This window comes from Tachyglossus aculeatus, chromosome 1 (genome assembly GCF_015852505.1).
Source record: "Tachyglossus aculeatus isolate mTacAcu1 chromosome 1, mTacAcu1.pri, whole genome shotgun sequence".
Classification (NCBI taxonomy): Eukaryota; Metazoa; Chordata; class Mammalia; order Monotremata; family Tachyglossidae; genus Tachyglossus; species Tachyglossus aculeatus.
The window spans coordinates 95,568,854-95,589,548 of NC_052066.1; the positions used below are offsets into that span (position 1 = coordinate 95,568,854).

At 42.7% G+C, this 20,695-nt stretch overlaps 1 protein-coding gene across 7 annotated transcripts in view; it reads left to right on the plus strand.

The window, feature by feature from the left end:
- XRN1 (5'-3' exoribonuclease 1) overlaps positions 1 to 20,695 on the plus strand; it is a 121,318-nt gene that overhangs the window by 39,670 nt on the left and 60,953 nt on the right. For all 7 annotated transcript variants that reach the window (XM_038751112.1, XM_038751120.1, XM_038751128.1 and 4 more), the window contains exons 3-15: positions 2,935 to 3,032; positions 5,950 to 6,059; positions 6,149 to 6,259; positions 7,762 to 7,844; positions 9,134 to 9,221; positions 9,318 to 9,486; positions 10,129 to 10,196; positions 10,422 to 10,556; positions 12,507 to 12,573; positions 12,869 to 12,974; positions 15,104 to 15,193; positions 16,140 to 16,296; positions 19,548 to 19,667. In XM_038751112.1, the coding sequence (XP_038607040.1) occupies positions 2,935 to 3,032; positions 5,950 to 6,059; positions 6,149 to 6,259; positions 7,762 to 7,844; positions 9,134 to 9,221; positions 9,318 to 9,486; positions 10,129 to 10,196; positions 10,422 to 10,556; positions 12,507 to 12,573; positions 12,869 to 12,974; positions 15,104 to 15,193; positions 16,140 to 16,296; positions 19,548 to 19,667 (1,402 nt within the window). The remainder of the gene's footprint in view (positions 1 to 2,934; positions 3,033 to 5,949; positions 6,060 to 6,148; positions 6,260 to 7,761; positions 7,845 to 9,133; positions 9,222 to 9,317; positions 9,487 to 10,128; positions 10,197 to 10,421; positions 10,557 to 12,506; positions 12,574 to 12,868; positions 12,975 to 15,103; positions 15,194 to 16,139; positions 16,297 to 19,547; positions 19,668 to 20,695) is intronic.

A 20,695-nucleotide genomic window follows, 5' to 3' on the forward strand; every position in this document is an offset into this window, starting at 1 on the left:
TTAGGATAGAGTAGGAGCCATTGGAATTGGCAAGCAGGAGGTCATTCGTGACTTTTGAGAGGGCAGTTTCCGTGGAATGTAGGGGACGGAAGCCAGACTGGAGGGGGTCGAGGAGAGAGTTGGCTTTGAGGAATTCGAGGCAGCGTGTTTAGATGATGTGTTCAAGGAGTTTGGAAAGGAATGGTAGGAGGGAGATAGGGCGATAACTAGAAGGGGAGGTGGGGTCGAGAGAGGGTTTTTTTAGGATGGGGGAGACGCGGGCATGTTTGAAGGCAGAGGGGAAGGAACCAGTGGAGAGTGAGCAGTTGAAGATGGAAGTTAAGGAGGTGAGGAGGGACGGAGCGAGAGATTTTATAAGATGAGAGGGAATGGGGTCAGACGCACAGGTGGCCGGAGTAGCACTTGAGAAGAGGGAGGAGATCTCATCTGAGGATACTACTGGGAAGTATGGGAGAGTAGCAGAGACGGTTGAGAGCAGGGGGGTTGGAGAAGGGGGAGGAGTGAATTTGGGGAGCTCAGACCTGATGGATTTAGTTTTATTAATGAAGTAGGATGTCAGATCGTTGGGGGTGAGGGAAGGAGGAGGAGGAGGAACAGGGGGTCTGAGAAGGGAGTTAAATGTACGGAAGAGCTGACGGGGATGATGGGCATGGGTGTCAGTAAGGGAGGAGAAGTAGTTTTGTCTGGTAGAGGAGAGGGCAGAGTTAAGGCAGGAAAGGATAAACATGAAGTGAACGAGGTTGGCATGGTGTTTAGACTTTCACCAGCAGCGTTCGGCAGCTCGAGCATTAGAGCGAAGAAGGGGGACAGTGGCAGTGATCCAGGGCTATGGGTTAGTGGTACGAGAGCAGCGAAGGGTAAGGGGAGCGAGGGAGTCGAGCTGAGTAGAGAGGGTAGAGTTGAGAACATTAATCTGATCATCAAGATTGGGTAGAGAGAAAGGGGAGGCAAGGTGGGGTGTGAGGCGCTCAGAAAGATGGATGCGGTCGAGAGAGCGGAGGTCTCTGTGAGATAGTAATATAGGTTTACAGGGGAGAGGAGTGTGAGTGAGGAGGCAGGTGAGAAGGTTATGATCAGAGAGAGGGATTTCAGAGTTGGTGAGGTTGCAGATAGTGAAGCGGTAGGAGATGATGAGGTCAAATAATGATAAAGCAAAGCATCAGATTTTATGTTTGAATGTTTTTAAGTCAGTCCGGGAGGATTTTTTGTTTTTTCTCCCAGCCAATCACATTTGCCAGGGAATGTGTTGAAATGCGGTGCTGTGTTTCACCTTTTCTATCCCATGAATACCACTCTAGAACTGACCCAGAGCTTCAGTCCTTGTCCTAATCCATCACCCTACTCCTCCACCGAGTCCTGGTTTGCAAAGACCAGTCCTATTCCATTCCTAAACCTCACGTAGTACAGCACTAAGCTACATCATAGGTTGGAGAAGCAGGCAGATGTACGAGAAGCGGCATTGCTCAGTGGTAAGAGCCCGGGCTTGGGAGTCAGAGGTCATGGGTTCTAACCCCTGCTCCCTCACATGTCAGCTGTACCTCAGTTCCCTCATCTGTAAAATGGGGATTAAGACTGTGAGCCCCACGTGGGACAACCTGATTACCTTGTACCTATCCCAGTGCTTAGAACAGTGCTTGGCACATAGTAAGCGCTTAACAAATACCAACATTATTATTATTATTATTTAGTGGTAGGAGAGCAGCGAGGTGAGGTAGGAGGGGGCAAGGTGATTGAGTGCTTTATAGATGATGGTGAGAAGTTTGTTTGAATGGACAACCACTGGAGGTTCTTGAGGAGTGGAGAAATATAGCCTGAATGTTTCTGTAGAAAGATGATCTGGGCAGCAGAGTGAAGAATGGACTGGAGTGGGAAGAGACAGGTTATGGGGAGGTGAGCAACAAGGCTGTAATCAAGGTGGGATAAGATAGGTGCTTGGATTAATGGGGTAGTAGTTTGGATGGAGCGGAAAGGGTGGGTTTAGCAATGATGTATAGGTTGAAACGACAGGATTTAGTGACAGATTGAATATGTGGGCTGAATGAGAGAGATGAGTCGAGGATACCGCCAAGGTTATGGGCCTGTGAGACAGGAAGGGTGGTGGTGCTTTCTACATTGAAGGGTTTGGGTGGGAAGATAAGGAGTTCTGTTTTGGATATGTTAAGTTTGAGTTGTTGGATGGATGGGCACATGAGAAGGAGATATGGCTTATTCTGATTACTCCCCTTCTCCTCTTCGTAGATCAGTAGCGCTATATATCCCCTTGTGACTGCATTAGCTTTATTTGTGAAAATGCCAGTCTGATATCATTGAAAATGTGCTCAAACCAAATGGGAAATAATGTTGATTTTTTTACATTTTTGTTCTTGAATTCTGGCACAATTGGAATGATTTACTTTTGGTGAGTCCGGCTTTATAATTGTTTCAGTTATTATTGAGTCTAGTGTTATCCCTTTTGTAGGAGGGTGTGCAGACTGTTAGTCTGTGGAAGGCCACCTCAGCTGATTTAAGCCGTTGTCTAGACTGTAAATTCATTGTGTGCAGTCTACCAACTCTATTGTATTGTTCATTCATTCAGTCATATTTATTGAGCGCTTACTGTGTGCAGAGCACTGTACTCTCTCCCAAGTTCTTAGTACATTGCTCTGACACAGTAAGCACCAATGATTGATTTAATGGAGGGAAAAGGCACGCTGTCCCCTCACCAGTATAATATATGTAAATATTTAGAGTCAGTGGTGATGCTCATTTCACTGCTTTACGTGGCGGCATAATATTTTGAACGCTAATGAAATGGGGTCAAAGGTTCATGAATCTTTGTTTTAAAGCCTGATTCTTTGGGCATCTTATTTTATGAAAAATTACCCCCAAAATGTCTCATTTTAGTTCATGACTACTATTGCTTTTTCAGAATGCCATTCTTTTTGAATCTTTTAGGTCAGCAAAAGAGGCAGAAGACAAAATCAAAAAGGCTATAGAAAAGGGAGAGACCCTCCCCACAGAAGCCAGGTTTGATTCCAACTGTATTACACCAGGTAAAGAAATGGGTTCCATCACCACCGTATGTTGAGCACCCATTGGGGACAGAGAACTCTGTTAGAAGAAATTGTCGAAGGAGGTTTGGAATTGACTTCTTAAAACACTTTTCATTTCTGTTATTTTTGGCTGCAGTTTTCTCTGGGTTGGATTTTCCTTTTCCACAGTGGATACCATATTTACTTGCATTGTTGCCCTCAGACATGATTGCCCCATCATGATTGTTGAGGAGGAAATAAAACACTATTTTTGGTAAACATAAATGTAAGCAGAGAAGAGGTGGGACAAGGGTGAGAAGGGGACAGAGTAATGAAGGGTAGTTGAGCTTGCCGATTCACGGGGGAGGACATTGACAACATGGAGGTTCGGGGGCATTAATTCATAGAGTGGCTATTTTGTGCAGTGCTTCAGAGTGCGACAGTAAGCACTTAAGTACTATTATTGCTACTACTACAAGATGAGATGCCATTTCAAATGCCTTCTTATATTTCCTTCTTCCTTCCTTTCCTCCCTTCCTCATTTTTCCTCTTTTTATAATCTGCTCCCCATATTACTAAAAGTAATTCCCTGCGTAATAGCACTCCCCACCCCCCAATTTTAGGTTGCAAAAGTGGGCAATTATGGGAGTAAATATGGTATCTCGTAACATAATGGTGACTCATGGTATTTACCTGTTTCTCACTTTGCAGAGGCCAGGACTCCATCCACTTAGATGTCCTAATTGGATGTAAGAGTAGAGAAAAAAGGGGAAGAAAGGGCTTCAGTAGTTGTCCCTTTGGGACCCCAGTCAAATCTCTGGCAACAGTGAAGGGGTCCTTTCCCTGATAGCCCTTTATGGGGTGGGGCAGGGGTGGTCCTGGGAGGCACAGGGATTCCTGTCCAAGGGAGGGAAGGGTCAGGGGTTGAAGGTGTATGCCCTACATTGGCAATCCCCATTTTTTTAAGGGCATATCGACCCTTCCCTTTAGGAGGTCGTATTGCCAATCAATTTATCGAGCACCTACTTTGTATTCAGAGCACAGTACTAAACCCTGGTGAGAGTACAGTAGAGTAGGCAAGACATGATCCATTCCCTCAAGGAGTGTGTATGTAGCGGAGTTTATAATGTAGCGGAAGCAGACACTAAAATAAATTACAGATAGGAATAGGAAGGAAAAGAGAAGTGTGTGTGTAAGTTAGTGTGTAAGCGATAGGGTACATGAGATAAGAGATATAAATGCTACATGGGTTGTGAGTATGTAAGTGTTGGCAGCCAGGAGGGATATAAATTAATTGGAGAAAGCCTCCAGGAGAAAATGAGATTCCAGAAGGGCTTTGAAGAGGGGAAGCACAGTGGATTGTCAGAGGTAATGAGGAAGAGAGTTCCAAGCAAGGAGCCCAAAAGAAGCTGACAACATCAATGCAGATAAGCATGCAGAGCATATAAATCACCAGCTTTATTTAACCCTTCTGGGGTTGGGGCAATTAAAATGAAGTAGGAATCTCTACTTACCCTCTTTGTCTTCATTCATTCACTTAATCGTATTTGTTGAGCTCTTACTATGTGCAGAGCAGTGTAATAAGCGCTTGGGAAGTACAATTTGGCAACATATTCATTCAGTCGTATTTATTGAGCGTTTACTGTGTGCAGAGCACTGTACTAAGCGCTTGGGAAGTACAAGTTGGCAACATATAGAGACGGTCCCTACCCAACAGCGGGCTCACCGTCTAGAAGGGGGAGACAGAAAACAAAACAAGTAGACAGGTGTCAATACCATCAGAATAGATAGATAGAATTATACTGTCTTTTTATGTCTTTTCCATTACTCTCTCCCTTTCCACCCATTAAATATTCGGCAGTCGCCCACCTGTGCATCTATGCGGAGCTCCCTCAAAAACCCAAGGTAGTTGTCAGTGGCTTTTCAAAACACAGTGCAGAATAAATTCTACCATCTGGAGTTTCCTAAATCAGCCCAGGTCGTAGGCAGAACAATGAACTTCAGCCACCAAGTTCCTGCATATTAGTGACCTCTTGCTATTGCATCATTTTAAATCTAAAATCCCCCTTTTGCTCTGCATTCAACTTGTTACTACCTGATCCAAGCAGTGCTCATAATAGTAATAATTTCTGGTATTTATAAAGCACTTAATATGTGCCAGGCTCATATTCCCCTGAGACTACTGCCTCAGCATCAACTATCTTTCCTTACTCCAGTCTGTGCTTCACTGCTGCCCGAATCAATATAAAAAAAAAATAGGTTCCGTTCATATCTCCCTACTCCTCAAAAGTCTCCAGTGGTTGCCCACCCACCTCCATATCAAACAGAAGCTCCATACCATCAGTTTTAAGTCACTCAACCAGCTCTCCCCATCTTCCCTCACCTCCGACTACAAAGCAACCCGCACGCTTCACTCCTCTGACGCCAACCAACTCGCTATATTTTGATCTCACCTGTCTTGCTGGCCGACCCCTTGCCCATATCTTCTCTCTGACCTGAAACTCTTCCCCCCTTCCTATGTGACAGACCCACTCTTCCCAACTTCAGAGTCCTTCTAAAATCACATCTGCTCCAAGAGACTGCCTCTCATTTCCCCATCTGCCTTCCCCATCATCTATACACGCAGATCTGTAACCCTTAAGTACTTAATACTGTCCCCACCCTCAGCCCTGTGTTTATAACTTACACTCTGCCATTTCTGCTGTCTGTAATTTATTTCACTGTCACCCCTCTCTAGACTGTAAACTCCTTGCGGGCATGGATCGTGTCTACCAACTCTGTTATATTGTGCTCTCTCAATCACTTAGTACAGTGCTCTGCCCACAGTGTGCTCAATAAATTCCATTGATTATTTCTAAGTTTGTTAGTTGCCCCTGGTTTCCCATTTCTGTTGCTGTATTGGATATCGCAATTCTTGAATTTGTATTTGTATTTGCAGGGACTGAATTTATGGCCAGGTTACATGAACATCTGAAGTATTTTGTAAATATGAAGATTTCTACAGACAAGTCATGGCAAGGAGTTGCCATCTACTTATCAGGCCATGAGGTTATTGCTTTTTTAATAATATAAGGTATTTTTAAAAAAGTATACCATTTAAATTAGTGTTATTTCAATTTTTTTGTTTTTATATTTAGACTCCAGGAGAAGGAGAGCACAAAATCATGGAATTTATCAGATCTGAGAAAGCAAAGAAAGACCATGATCCAAACACCAGGCACTGCCTTTATGGTTTAGATGCTGACTTGGTAGGTAAAGATGCAGTGTTTCAACTTGAAGTACGCGGTTTTAGGGTATTGTGTTGAACCAAGAATAGCTTTTTTAAATTTTAAAAACCTCCTGTACAAATACTGTATATGCAAACCCTACATTTCTGAAATTGGTCTTGCAGAAATTTGACTTTGTGAACAGTTAACCCACCTTACATCATCAGTATCTCAGTGTCTTCCCTGGAGTGTTTTATACAGGATCTTTATTGCTGACATATGAAGGAGTTGGGATCATGAAATACTCAAAGGGGTTTAGACCAATTGAGAGGAAATGGTCACATTAAAAACAGGGTGTAATTGATTAGGAACAAACTCTAGCTAGTAAAGAAGATGGCAATGCATATCCAACTACAGCAGAACAGGGCTTTGAGGGCCACAGTAGACTATGGGCTGAATTTGAGTCAGCAATGTAAATCCTCTTTTAAAAAATCCAGATTGGTACTGGGGTGTATTTTCAAGCGTATAACATGGAAGATTCAGGAAGTAATCTTTCCCCTAGTCTCTCAGTGGTCATCACGTCATTAGAATGCTGTACTTCGCTTTAGTTTTCATAGTAGAATAATAATGGTATTTTTTCAGTGCTACTCTGTACCAAAGCACTGGGGCGGAGACAGTTCTAATTGGATCAGACACAGCCCCTGTCCCACTGTCAGAGCAGTGACTTACCCAAGGTCACACAGCAGGCCAGTGGCAGAGCTGGGACTAGAACCTGCTGGGTCTCTGAGTCTCAGTCCCAGGCTCTTTCCATTAGACCATGCCCTGTGTAGGACAGTTATGGAGTCCCCGGTGAAAGAGATGGGAAATAGGTCCTTTTAGGAGCATTTCAAGGAATGAGATTGTGTAGCCCGGAGAAGAGAAGATTTGGAGGGGAATTAATGGTTGCTTTCAAGTCTCTGAAGGTTTTTAATGGGGAGGATGGGGATCAGCTGTTTGGGAGTCCAAAGCCCTTTCATAAAATTTTTCCTTTTAAACACATTTCTGGTCTACTCAAATTCAAATTTCAGCTTCCTTTCCTCCGAGCCTCCTGGGTAGGGTTGAAGAGCGCCAGCTTAGAAGAACCAGAGGGAGAGTGACAAGAAGACTGTATAGGCCGGCACTAGGCAAGGGCCCAGCCTGGCCTGAAGGAGAGAAGGAAAGGGAGGGAAAAGGTTGAGATTCTTGGTTCTACGGGCCCTTAAATCATCTTTGGTTGAAAATTGATTCTAATCCTTCTTAATGGGTACACTTCATTGAGAACTTTCAAAGTTAAATGCACGGGTGGTCCATTGAAATTTGTCATAATGAAAGTTTACTGTCAGACCAGAATTGTAACCTTTCCTAGTTTTGTAAGTGTCATCTTATAGAACATTTTGCGATCTGGGTGATTTAGACTTGTTACTTTTTACGAATTTTCAGTATTCACCTTAAAAAATCAATCGTGTAAGCATAAAACCATGATGGGTGTTCCCCAAATTGAGTTGCAGTGTCATTTGTTTCAACAGATAATGCTTGGATTAACCAGTCATGAATCACATTTCTCTCTTTTAAGAGAAGAGGTTCGATTTAGTGGGAAAAAAACACAAAGGTAAATCACTTTTCAGAAAGTTCTGTCTTGGTGGAAGAGATGATGATGTAAGTGCTGATTAAACACGCAGTCATTTGAAGAGAAGGCTTAATATACAAAGTCTACTTCTGTGTAAAGAAGTGATAAAAGTTTACATTTGCTTTGCCAAAAGAATAAATCTAGGATAGATTTAGGGGCTAAATCCTAGCCACGTTGTAACTTCTGGGAAATCCTGAAGTCTTTCTTAAGATTTCCATACCCAGATTATCATTTGCAGAAGCATTTTTGCTTCTGAAACTAGAAGCCATGGTACTGTTTTGTTCATTGGAAAGAACAGTGGTCTTTCAAACTGTAAGTGGTTGTTGACTGCAAGAACTCAGTGAGAAGAAATAAATGAAAGTTTTAAGACTCAATCAATCGTATTTATTGAGTGATTGATTCTCAAAACTTTCATGTATTTCTTCTCACTGAGTTCTTACAGTCAACAACCACTTACAGTTTGAAAGACCACTGTTCATGTATCTATTAACTCAGATCCCATCAATTTGTGTGACAGCAAACTCCTCCCCTGCCTCTGTGCTGTATCACGGGTGCAGTGGAGAAGCAGTGTGGCCTTTGGAGAAGCAGCACAGGCCTGGGTGTCAGAGTGTTCAAATCCTACCTCTTCCGCTTGTCTGCTGTGTGATCTTGGGCAGATCACTTCTTTGTGCCTCAGTTACCTCATCTGTAAAATGGGGGTTAAGACTGTGAGCCCCACATGGACTGTGTCTAACCAGATTAACTCATATCTAGTACAGAGCCTGGCACATAGTAAGTACTTAACAAATGCCATTAAAAAAACCTTTAATTAATTGATACCAGTGCTCAATAAATGCCATTAAAAAAATTTCAATGTCCATGAGATGGGAGCATGTCCTGGTTTCAGAGCTCCCGCAGTGCCACATTCCCAAAACTAAACGGGAGGCTGTGCTGTGTAAGGGTCTTGTGCCACAAACCTAGATATTCCAACCCATATTCCGCCTCCTTGAGCCCCTTGCAAAGGCAATCAATCAATCAATCGTATTTATTGAGCGCTTACTGTCTGCAGAGCACTGTACTAAGCGCTTGGGAAGTACAAGCTGGCAACAGAGGTGCATGGGCAAGGGAGAAGCTTCTGGGGTTCCTGGGCCGGTAGGCCCCTCTCCCATAAACTAATCCAACAAGGCGTTGGAGGCCCTCTTCCTTCGTTTGGGTTCTGGCTCTCCTCAGTTGTGACGTGTTGATCTTCAAAGAGGAAATAGCTCTCACTTTATGATGTGACTCTCTTTCAGAGTTTGTGCACCAGAAGAAACCACATTTCACCTCCTGCACTTGTCTTTAATGAGAGAATATATTGACTATGAATTTTCAGTATTAAAAGTAAGTCCGAGTGTAGCCGAGTGTAACAGACAACAGATGCGTGTTGTGAATTTTTTCCTGGAGCTCATTTTTTTCTCCCCCTGTGGTTTCTGACAGAGCAAGATTTCTTTTAAGTATGACATTGAAAGGATAATTGATGATTGGATTTTAATGGGGTTTCTGGTCGGCAATGATTTTATCCCTCATCTACCTCATTTGCACATTAATCATGATGCACTGCCTCTTCTTTATAGAACGTATATGACCACCTTGCCAGAACTTGGAGGTAAGAAGCTTTTATCAAAACTACTTACAAATTCCTTCAGAGGTGGTAATTGAGAATATGTATTCTCACCCAGAGCTCTGAAACTAACAGTTATGTAAAGGGGTAAGTCCATGGTTAAGCTTAATTGAAAATTAAAATATTCATATCTCATGGCACTGATTAGAGATTTCTATTGGTAATTTTTTTGTTATCTAAAGGCCCTCAATAATGTGGTTTCTTGCCTGATAACCTACAGAGAAATGCAGCTTTTAATCCTCTAGAGTTTTGATTTGGAGCCCTGAGTTATTCAGAATGACATTTTTTGGTTTATATTCTAGGCGAGAGCTCTAATTCAAATCCCAGTGTTGTCAAAGATTATTTAGATGATCAGTGGGCATTTTTACAGCTCTGGACCTTGGTTTCAGTTTTTGTTGTGGTTTTTTTTTTTTTGTACCTAATGTATCCCAGTTATGTTCTAAGGTGCGACAAACCTTAGCCTGAGTTGTGTAAGGACAGAAATTCCATGCTGTTGTACTGATGGTGCCCTGTCACTTAATCTGTTCCTTGTTTTGCTAAGAAATGCTTTCTTGATTCTTAGAAAATTTTAGAAAAGTTGCCAGTACTCTATAAGTTCTAATATGAACTTTTCTTCTGCCCCGGTAGGTTACATTAATGAAAATGGGCATCTTAATTTACCACGTTTTGAGAAATACCTTGTGAAACTGTCAGATGTAAGTACTTAAAATGGAAAAGTTCTATTTCAGGGTTATGTACTGATTTTAGAAAGAATGTCAGTTGATTTGGAGAGTCCGGAATAAAATTCAGAAATCTTCTACACCATCATCATTAGTATTGTTATAGGTGCCCAATAAATTACGTTTGCTTTGCAGAGTATATAATGTGCTACATTGATTACTAAACTCATTTTCAAATACCTTAAAAATCTCTCCTTTCAGTTTGACCGTGAACACTTCAATGAAGTCTTTGTTGACCTAAAATGGTTCGAAAGCAAGGTCGGGAATAAATACCTCAATGAAGCAGCAGGTATTGCAGCAGAAGAAGCTAAGAACTACAAGCAAAAGAAATTAAAGGCTTGTATTGTCATGTTCATTTTCAGCTGAAAGTGGTACAACTATTTGCTAATAATTTGTTTTTAAAGGAAATTACGTCTTTGAGCCCAGAAAAATATGACTTAAAATGCCTGTCATGTAGAGTGCGTAAGCAATTTGTTTTAAAGGGGTTGTGGGGGAGAAGGAAGCAGGGATTGGGCAGCCAGCTAGTGCTATAGGAATCAAATTCACTGAAGGAGGCCTTTTTTTCCCCCAAAAAGAAGCTTTGAAAAGTGATTAGCAACTTCAATAACAGGCCATTCAATTCTTGAATGCTGTATTAAGACACTAGTATGAAACATTTTCCAAGTTGGGTTTTAGACATTAATGTTTGGCAGTTGAATGAAAACAGACGCGGCTTCATTGTTGCTGTTGAAAAAGGACTGTTTTGACTAATCATTTCCATTCATTCATTCAATCATATTTATGGAGGGCTTACTGTGTGCAGAGCACTGTACTAAGCGCTTGGGAAGTACAAGTTGTGCTTTGCACATAGTAAGTGCTTAGTAAATGCCATCATTATTATATAGAGACAGTCCCTACTTCAGTCATGACATCAAGGGAAACCTCCTAGACTGTAAGCTCCTTATGGTCAGGGAACATGTGTGCAACTCTGTTAGGTCATACTGTCCCAAGTGCTTAGTTTAGTGGTCCTCACACAGTAAGCACTCAGTAAATGTGACTGATTAAAATAGGGGCATGCCGGAACGAGGAACTCTTTGGCAGCCTATATGGTCAAGCGGCCTTTCCCACTGATAGGTAGTAGACACCATTTCCGTATAAGGCCATCATCAGTCGTCATGAATCGTATTTATTGAGCGCTTACTGTGTGCAGAGCACTATACTAAGCGCTTGGGAAGTACAAGTTGGCAACATATAGAGACAATCCTTACCCAGTAGTGGGCTCACAATCTAAAAGGGGGAGACAGAGAACAAAACCAAACATACTAACAAAATAAAATAAATAGAATAGATATGTACAAGTAAAATAAATAAATAAATAAATAGAGTAATAAATATGTACAAACATATATACATATATACAGGTGCTGTGGGGAAGGGAAGGAGGTAAGATGAGGGGGATGGAGAGGGGGACGAGGGGGAATGTTTCCACAATGAGGCCGCAATGCTGAGGTGGAAATGAGTGGATTTGGACTTTTTAATCTGCACTTTAAAAGCCCAGCTTCTAAAAATATGAGATGTAGGTGCTGGGGGACCTCATTTAAGCTCCACCAATCCCTGCTTCATTCCTTGGTGTAGAATCTCACTGGGGTTTCAAGGTTTGCCTGTTTCTCCTTGCCTCCTGTGGTCGGCACCTGGACCCCTGAGTGTGGAGGAAACCACACTCATGGTCATAGAGTACAGACTTGACCCAGCCCACCAACACTAGCTGTTGGGGATGTCCTGTGTAGGCTTCCCATTTTCAACCCTGACTAAAAGAGGGCTCAGACCTCATGTTTCACACACATAGAGTATTCGTTTGTGCGAGGTGGTTCTTGTGTAGTGCAGGTTAGAGGCCTTAAATTGCAGGATGGGGTCCTGGGTCACCCTTTCTGAGTTCAGGCCTGTCCTGCAGTGAACTGGGTAGACCCAATGTAGAAACACGGGTGGAGAGAGAGGAAAAATACCTTCAGTTTCCAGTGACAGAGCCAGTCTCTGGCAGCTCAGATACTGAATGAGTTTGGAATCCAGGAGGAAAACTGGCAAATGCAGGAGACTCCCTAGAAGATTATTAATTGTAAGATTCTCCCACTCTCTGATCACTGCCCTTTTATTTGCAAAAGCCTTGAAAATTCACGTTCCCTGTTTTTGAATCTGAGACATGTACTTCCTCAGAAGGAACCAAATTTACTTGTACCCAAAAAAGTCGAATGGTTTATATTTTGAATTAATTTCTCTTATGTAATCATGTATCCATTTACCTTATGTTAGGGTCAGGAAAACTCCATGTGTTTGGCTGCTTTAAACAAAACGGAGGGTGAAGCGACAACTTCTAAAAGTAAGAAAAAAAATCTATATGTAGTTCTGTCTTCAGTTTCTGAAATACACATATTTTTTCCCCAGAACACACATCTTTCATATCTTTCCATTATCAGTTCCACAGTAAATGAAGATGATCGCATCAATGATGACCCTCACTCAGTGGTTCATGGTTTGTTTAGGGTTGCTCTTTCTGTGTTATTGAGAGGAAAGTTTCATAAACAAAAACGATTGAATGACCTCAGAATCTATAAACACCTATTTTTGATGTGAAAGGAATATGTAAACCGTTCCCCCTCCTGATTTTGTTGCAGATGTCTTGGAAGATGAGCCAGAAGATGATGACCTGTTTGAAACAGAGTTTAGACAATACAAGAGAACGTATTATATGACAAAGATGGGCGTAGAAGTAGTTTCAGAGTAAGTTTCTTTCTTGGTTTGTTAAAGCTTAGGAAAAAAGGCTTCAAAAAAAGGGGAACCTTAGTGGTTACAAAGAGATGGGAGGACCGTGGATTCAGGAATAAGCATTCAAGTTGTAACCCCTAGTGCCATTTTTTTTTATGGTATTTGTTAAGCGCATAGTATGCTAGGCACTGAACTAAGCACTGGGGCAGATACAAGCTAATCAGATTGGACGCAATCCATGTCCTACATGGGGCTCACAGTATTAATCACCCATTTGACAGATGAAGTAACTGAGGCCCAGAAAAGTTAAGCAGCTTACTCAAGTTCACACAGCTGACAGGTGGTGGAGCTGGCATTAGAACCCAGGTCCTCTGATTCCCTGGCCCGTGCTCTTTCCATTCATTCATTCATTCAATCGTATTTATTGAGCACTTACTGTGTGCAGAGCATTGTACTAAGCGCTTGGAAAGTACAGATCAGCAGCTTATAGAGACGGTCCGTACCCAACAACGGGCTCACAGTCTGGAGACTAGGAGGAGACAGACAACAAAACATGTAGACAGGTGTCAAAATCATCAGAACAAATAGAATTATAGCTGTATGCCATCATTAACAAAATAAATAGAATAGTAAATGTGTACAAGTAAAATAGAGTAATGAATCTGTACAAATGTATACAAGTGCTGTGGGGAGGGGAAGGAGGTAGAGCGGGGGGATGGGGAGGAGGACAGGAAAAAGGGGGTTCAGTCTGGGAGGGCCTCCTGGAGGAGGTGAGCTCTCAGTAGGGCTTTAAAGGGATGAAGAGAAGTAGCTTGGCAGATGTGTGGAGGGAGGGCATTCCAGGCCAAGGGAAGGACATGGGCTGGGGGTTGATGGCGGGACAGGTGAGAACGAGGCATAGTGAGGAGGTTAGTGGCTGAGGAGCGGAGGGTGCGGGCTGGGCTGTAGAAGGAGAGAAGGGAGGTGAGGTAGGAGGGGGCAAGGTGATGGACAGCCTTGAAGCCGAGAGTGAGGAGTTTTTGCTTGATTTGTAGGTTGACTGTTAGCCACTGGAGATTTTTGAGGAGGGAAGTAACATGCCCAGAGCGTTTCTGCACAAAGATAATCCGGGCAGCACAGTGAAGTATAGACTGAAGTGGGGAGAGACAGGAGGATGGGAGATCAGAGAGGAGGCTGATGCAGTAGTCCAGTCGGGATAGGATGAGAGATCCTGCTTCACGCTGCTTCTCCAACCTGGGCCAGTGTGGCGCAAACTCACAGTTCTTCCTGAGTCCCATAGACAAGAATGGCTCGTGGATCCTGCCCTTCTCCATCTCTACCCTGGGTTTGGGGTTAGAAGTGAATTAGCTTATTCTTGGGAAGGAAAAAAGTAGAGTGGCGAAGCAGCGTGGCTTAGTGGAAAGAGCACGGGCTTGGGAGTCAGAGGTCGTGGGTTCTAATGCCGGCTCCGGCAATTGTCTGCTGTGTGACTTTGGACAAGTCTCTTCACTTCTCTGGGCCTGTTAGCTCATCTGTAAAATGGGGATTAAGACTGTGAGCCCCATGCGGGACAACCTGATTACCTTGTATCTACCCCAGTGCTTAGAACAGTGCTTGGCACGTAGTAAGCGCTTAACAAATACCATTATTATTATTAGAGTGTGGGTTAGCAGATGCTATTAGTCAGTCCATATGTCCCCTTGGTACTTGATGCTTTTACAGAGCCTTTGTGGCTTACATAATAAATCGCATCCAATCAAGTAAGATGTTTTGATGGAAACTTCTTTTTCATAATTTTCTTCCATTGCATTATTCTTCTTTCCTTATCATTTTAGCCATATAAAAATGTTAGTGCCCCCTGCATAAACTGACAAGCCCAACTGTTTTCTGTGGTGGCCTGCTCTTTGATGCTGACATCACCCAGGCCTACTTGAGGGTTCTACTTGCTGTAATTTCTATTGTTTTCCTCCCAGTCAGGCACCCAGAATGATAGAATTGCTCTTCGAAGGTGATAAGAGTTAATTTAGCAGTGACATTCCCTCATACACAGCCTTGCTTAACCTAGTCAGATAATACCAGTAGACCCTTATATGTTTCAGAAACCTTACGATGTCTTTAGAAGTTCAGAATGAAGAAATGTAAATGAAATTCTTTTCCATTTTCAGTGAATTTCTGGCTGACCAGGCTGAGTGTTACATCCAGGCAATACAGTGGATTTTGCACTATTACTACCATGGAGTCCAGTCCTGGAGTTGGTGAGAGAGAGCCAGGGGGCAGATCATGATGAGAATGTTTTGCTTCCTTTAATTCTTCTTCTCTTTTTTTTCCCCTGTAATCTTGATTTATGGGATCCTCTTCTCTCTGAGAGTACCAAAGCATCCCCTTGGGAACAGACTCCCTTTACCCCTTATTCTCCCAGTGGCAACAGCTTCCGCTTTGATCCTCACCCATCTTCCTGAATGTGTTGTGGATTTGGAAGTGGCAGCGGAGGTGACCTACTGTGTTTACTAACAGAATCCTCAAGAATAGCCCCCGACCTGCTCCCAAGAGGCAGGTAGCCACATGAGAAAGCTGTCACTGTCCCAAGAATGGAGGTCCATGGAAATGAGCCTCTGGGCCCAGTAAGGGCATTTGGGATGCTCAGCAAACTTGCCCCCCACCTCCAGCCCCTTTGCACTGGGGTGACTTGTCTTCTCCGAGAGTCTGATACATACAATCATTCAATCGTATTTATTGAGCGCTTACTGTGTGCAGAGCACTGTACTAAGTGCTTGGGAAGTACAGATTGGCAACATATAGAGACGGTCCCTACCCAGCAGCAGGCTCACAGTCTAGTAGGGGGAGACAGACACCAAAATAAAGCATAGTAATAAAATAAAATATGTCCAAGTAAAATAAATAAGTAGAGTAATAAATATGTACAAACATATATACAGGTGTTGTGGGGAGGGGAAGGAGGTAAGGCGGGTGGATGGGGAGGGGAGGAGGGGGAGAGGAAGGAGGGGGCTCAGTCTGGGAAGGCCTCCTGATGAAATGAAAAACTCACATCAGGCTAGTGAAAATAGTTCATTTTCTTTTTGTGTTTGTATTGAATCAAAAATAACATTGAGAAGCATAGTCATTTGAGACATTTATAGTTTATCTTGTTTGGTGTATAAACTGTTCCTTTCCGTTGTTGTCTTAAACCTTTTTTTTTTTTAGGTTTTATCCTTATCATTATGCACCTTATCTGTCAGACATTCATAACATTAAGGAATTCAAAATCCAGTTTGAATTAGGAAAACCTTTCATGCCCTTTGAACAACTTCTTGCTGTCCTCCCAGCAGCCAGCAAAGATTTGCTCCCTGTGTGTTACCAGGTGGGTTTTAGAACTGAAGTTGTTTTTTCCTCCCTGTTCCACCCCTTTCCTTCCATCCTTCCCTCTGAAGAAAACTCCCCCAAAACCCTTGTTATTTAGTCCCTTGGTACACCTTTTACAAAGTTAAACTGAAAAACTAAAGCCATAAATGCGAGCCCATTGGGCTGATTACTGGGAGTTTTTGACTGTTTTGAATTTTTGCTGAAAGTTGCCTGAGTGTTTGTTCATTTACCTGCTTCATGGAATAAATATGCTTGATTAAAATTGAGGTAATGGAGGTATTTCGGTGGGTACACGTGGAAGACCATTCCAGGAATGAGTATTGAAATGGAAGATGACTTGATTATGTACCAAGCACTTAGGAGTGTATGATAAAATTAGCAGACCTAATCCCTGGCCTCAAGAAATTTGCAGTCTAGTGCGGAAGAAAGATACTAAAATAAATGGGATGAAATGATGAGTACAAAAATATATTCTGTGGAGATGGGAGTACTGAAGGGCATAGGTGGCACAGAAGGGCTGAAGTGGCAGTGTGGAAGATATAAATTCGGGAAATTGCAAATTAATTGGGGAAGGCATCCTGGAGGAAAGGTAATTTCAGAAGGGCCTTGGTGATGGGGAGAGTTTGTTCCAGACAGGAGGGAAGATGACAGTAAGAGATGGGCGCAGGACAAATGTGGAGGCGGCCTGGTGGTCATCATCATCATCATCAATCATATTTATTGAGCGCTTACTATGTGCAGAGCACTGTACTAAGCGCTTGGGAAGTACAAATTGGCAACATATAGAGACAGTCCCTACCCAACAGTGGGCTCACAGTCTAAAAGGTCAGATGAACTTAAAAGGAATGAAGTGTGCACATTGGGGTATATTGGAAAAAAGTGTGGATAAGAGGTAACTAACTGGGAGCTGATTTGAGTGCCTTAAAGATAGTGGTGAAGAGTAGCTTGGGAGAAAGGAAGAAAAAGAAGGAAATGAGAAACGTGAGAAGAATGTGAGGGGTAGAAAGGAAACAAACAAATGTAAAGGAAAAGACCGGGGTGCTACAGAGCTTTAATACAGGAAAAAATTTGTTTCCAAGTGTGCTGTGGAGTGGGAAGTGCAGGTTAGTCCAAACTTCTACTTAATGAGGAGAAGGAGGGAGATTCCCAAAATGACAGTAAGTGAAATCCCTCCAGAAGCCCAGCAGTCCATGGAAACTGCAAGGATCAGACATGAGTAAAGAGAAGAAGCTCATTGATTAATTGAACCGTAGGCATACTAAATTTCAGGGATTTAGTTAGGACTCAGTTCCTGGAAATCCTGTGCCACTACCAGCCCCTGAGGCAGGTGATCTAGGAAAGACTATTTGCTGGGCATTTTAGGTAGGAGTGCCAGAGGGAGCTTATCATTATTACTATTATTATTGTTATTAGAGGGGAACTAGCCACACAAGTCATCATGCTGTGTGCCGAGCACTTTATTAAGTGTGTGCGAGAGTGTGTTTTCCTTGGAGCACTTAATACAGTGCTCTGCACGTAGTAAGCATGGCTTATGTTGCTGGTTCCCCCCTAATAACAATAATAATAATAATAATTGTAGTATTAAGTGCTCACTGTGTGCCAAGCACTTTACTAAGCACTGGGTAGATACAAGATAATTAGGTTGGACACAGCAACTGTCCACATGCCACTTACAGCCTAGAAGCTAGTATCATTGAATCCCCATTTTACAGATGAGGAAACCCAGGTACGGAGAGTAATAATATTAGTGGTATTTATTAAGCGCTATGTGCCAAGCACTGTTCTAAGCGCTGGGGTAGATACAAGGTAATCAGGTTGTCCCACATGGGGCTCACAGTCTTAATCCTTAGAGAATGCTTAGAGAAGCAGCGTGGCTCAGTGGAAAGAACGTGGGCTTGGGAGTCAGAGGTCATGGGTTCTAATCCCGGCTCTGCCACTTGTCAGCTATGTGACCTTGGGCAAGTCACTTGACTTCTCTGTGCCTCAGTTACCTCATCTGTAAAATGAGGATTAAGACTGTGAGCCCCATGTTGGACAACCTGATAATCTTGTACCCTCCCCAGAGCTTAGAACAGTGCTTTGCACATATTAAGTGCTTAATAAATGCCGTTGTTGTTATTATTATTATTATTATTATTAATCCCCATTTTATAGATGAGGAAACTGAGGCCCAAAGAAGTTAAGTGACTTGCCCAAGGTCACACAGCAAACAAGTGGCAGAGTCGGGACTAGAGCTCACGACCTCTGACCCCCAAGCCTGTGCTCTTTGCAGTGAGCCACGCTGCAAGTCAAGTGACTTGGCCAAGGTCACCCAGCAGACAAATGGAGCCGAATAAGAATCCAGATCCTCCGACTCCTAGGCCTGTGCTCTTTTCACTAGGCCATGCTGCTCCTTGGGGGAAGGGAACATGCCTACCAACTTTATTGTATTGTGTCCTCCCAAGTGTTTAGTGTAGTGCTCTGCACACAGTAAATGCTCAGTAATAACATTGGTTGACAAGCACCCAGTGCATACTAATGGTTGATCCCTGCACTTTATTAATAATAATAATTATTATTATTATAGTATTTGTTAAGCGCTTACTATGTGCCAGGCACTGTTCTAAGTGCTGGGGTAGATGCAAGGGGATTAGGTTGTCCCACTTGGGGCTCACAGTCTTAATCCCCATTTTATAGATGAGGTAACTGAGGCACAGAGAAGTTAAGTGACTTGCCCAAAGTCATACAGCAGAAAATTGGTGGAGCCCGCACTCTTTCCACAGTGCCCTTCCTTTCAGGGGTTGTACTTAAATACCTCCTGATGGATGTGGGTAAATGAATTTGACCTCTTTGTCTAATTAAGCATCCCAAAATATCCATCTGTTCAGTTATTGCATCTTCTTGGTGGGGATGCTGGGAATCTTCTGACTTGGGAATACACACTTCCTCAAGGTTTTGGTACTCGCTTGGGCTGGGTTAGGCCCCAGAGGAAGTGCTGGGTTTCCCCACCACCTCTTTCACAGTCTGAATCCTATTCACATTTGGCTAATAGGTTTATTACTCTTTGGAGGAGAGGAGTTTGACTCTCCATTCTTTGGGAGAAGTGGGATGAGACGCCTTTGGGAGGAAAAAGAGAGGAACAAGCAGAGAACAGAGTTGGAACAAAAGAGGCAGGTCGCAAAAATCCCAACCAAGTTGGTTTTTGTGGATCTCAAGTCAAAATTATGGTGTGTCGTACTGAATTCTTCTTTGGGTTTTTTTGGTCTGCAGCACCTGATGACAAGTGAAGACTCGCCAATCATAGAGTATTATCCGACTGATTTTAAAACCGACCTGAATGGGAAGCAACAGGAATGGGAAGCGGTAGTATTGATCCCCTTCATTGATGAGGTGAGGGCACAAGCCTTAATATATGACTGAACCTTGGAGTCTGCAGGTCTAGGGTTTGTGGTACTGGTTCTCAGGGTGGGTTCAACTTTTCAGACATTTGAAAACTGGGAAATTGAAGCACGGAGTCTCCAGGTTACCCCAAGGAGTTCACTCGGAATCCAACTCAGTCCCTGAATCCCCGGGAGAATAATTGGTCTTCATTATGTGGCTGACTGAATACTGATAAAATCTGTAGCATTTCATATCTTAACCTGGGGAAGGTAGCGGTCTCAGCCCTGTCAGCAAATGAAAATTAAAAATCAGACTTATCAGCTTCTTAGAAAAGGAAAGTAATATAGACTGTGCCTTAGGAAACGTGTTTGCTTTCTTTTGTCCTATCTTTAAGCCAGAATACTAAATTATCCTTGTGAAGTAAAATAGATTTTATCTTGAAATCACTCCTGGGAAATGAAATTTTCTTGGAGATGATTGGTATTCATTTCTCCACTGTCTCTTTCAGGACCTCTGACAGATTCCACATGTAGTTGTAATATCATAATGTTTTCCCGTAATTGATATAGAAATAAAGGAATTTATTGGGGTCTGGTCTAGTCCAAGGACTAGTCTAAGGACCAAGTCCTTAGAAAAGTTCAACATGCTTCAGGAGTTGAAACTCCCCATTCACAAGGAGCTTAAGCTGTTATTGGAGAGACAGACATGAAAATATTTCAAAAAGGGTAATCAGAATCAATATATTGACTGTACAATTGATTTTGTGTGTGTGTGTGTGTGTGTGTAAATAAAGTGTTGGGGATGATAGAAAAAAATGTGCTGTTATGTACACTTGTCTTGTATGTCATGTGATTTTTGTCTTTCCAACAAAGAATTGAGGTCATTTTGTTTATGCACTGAATTTGGGGGGGTTTCATAGTGTTGTGGGAAGATTTGACCATTAAGCAAAGCCTAAAGATGGAACTAGGAAGATTTGCATAATTTTCTGTTTCCCAAAGAATGGACAGTCAGTTAGTGGCATTAGGAAGCAGCATAAC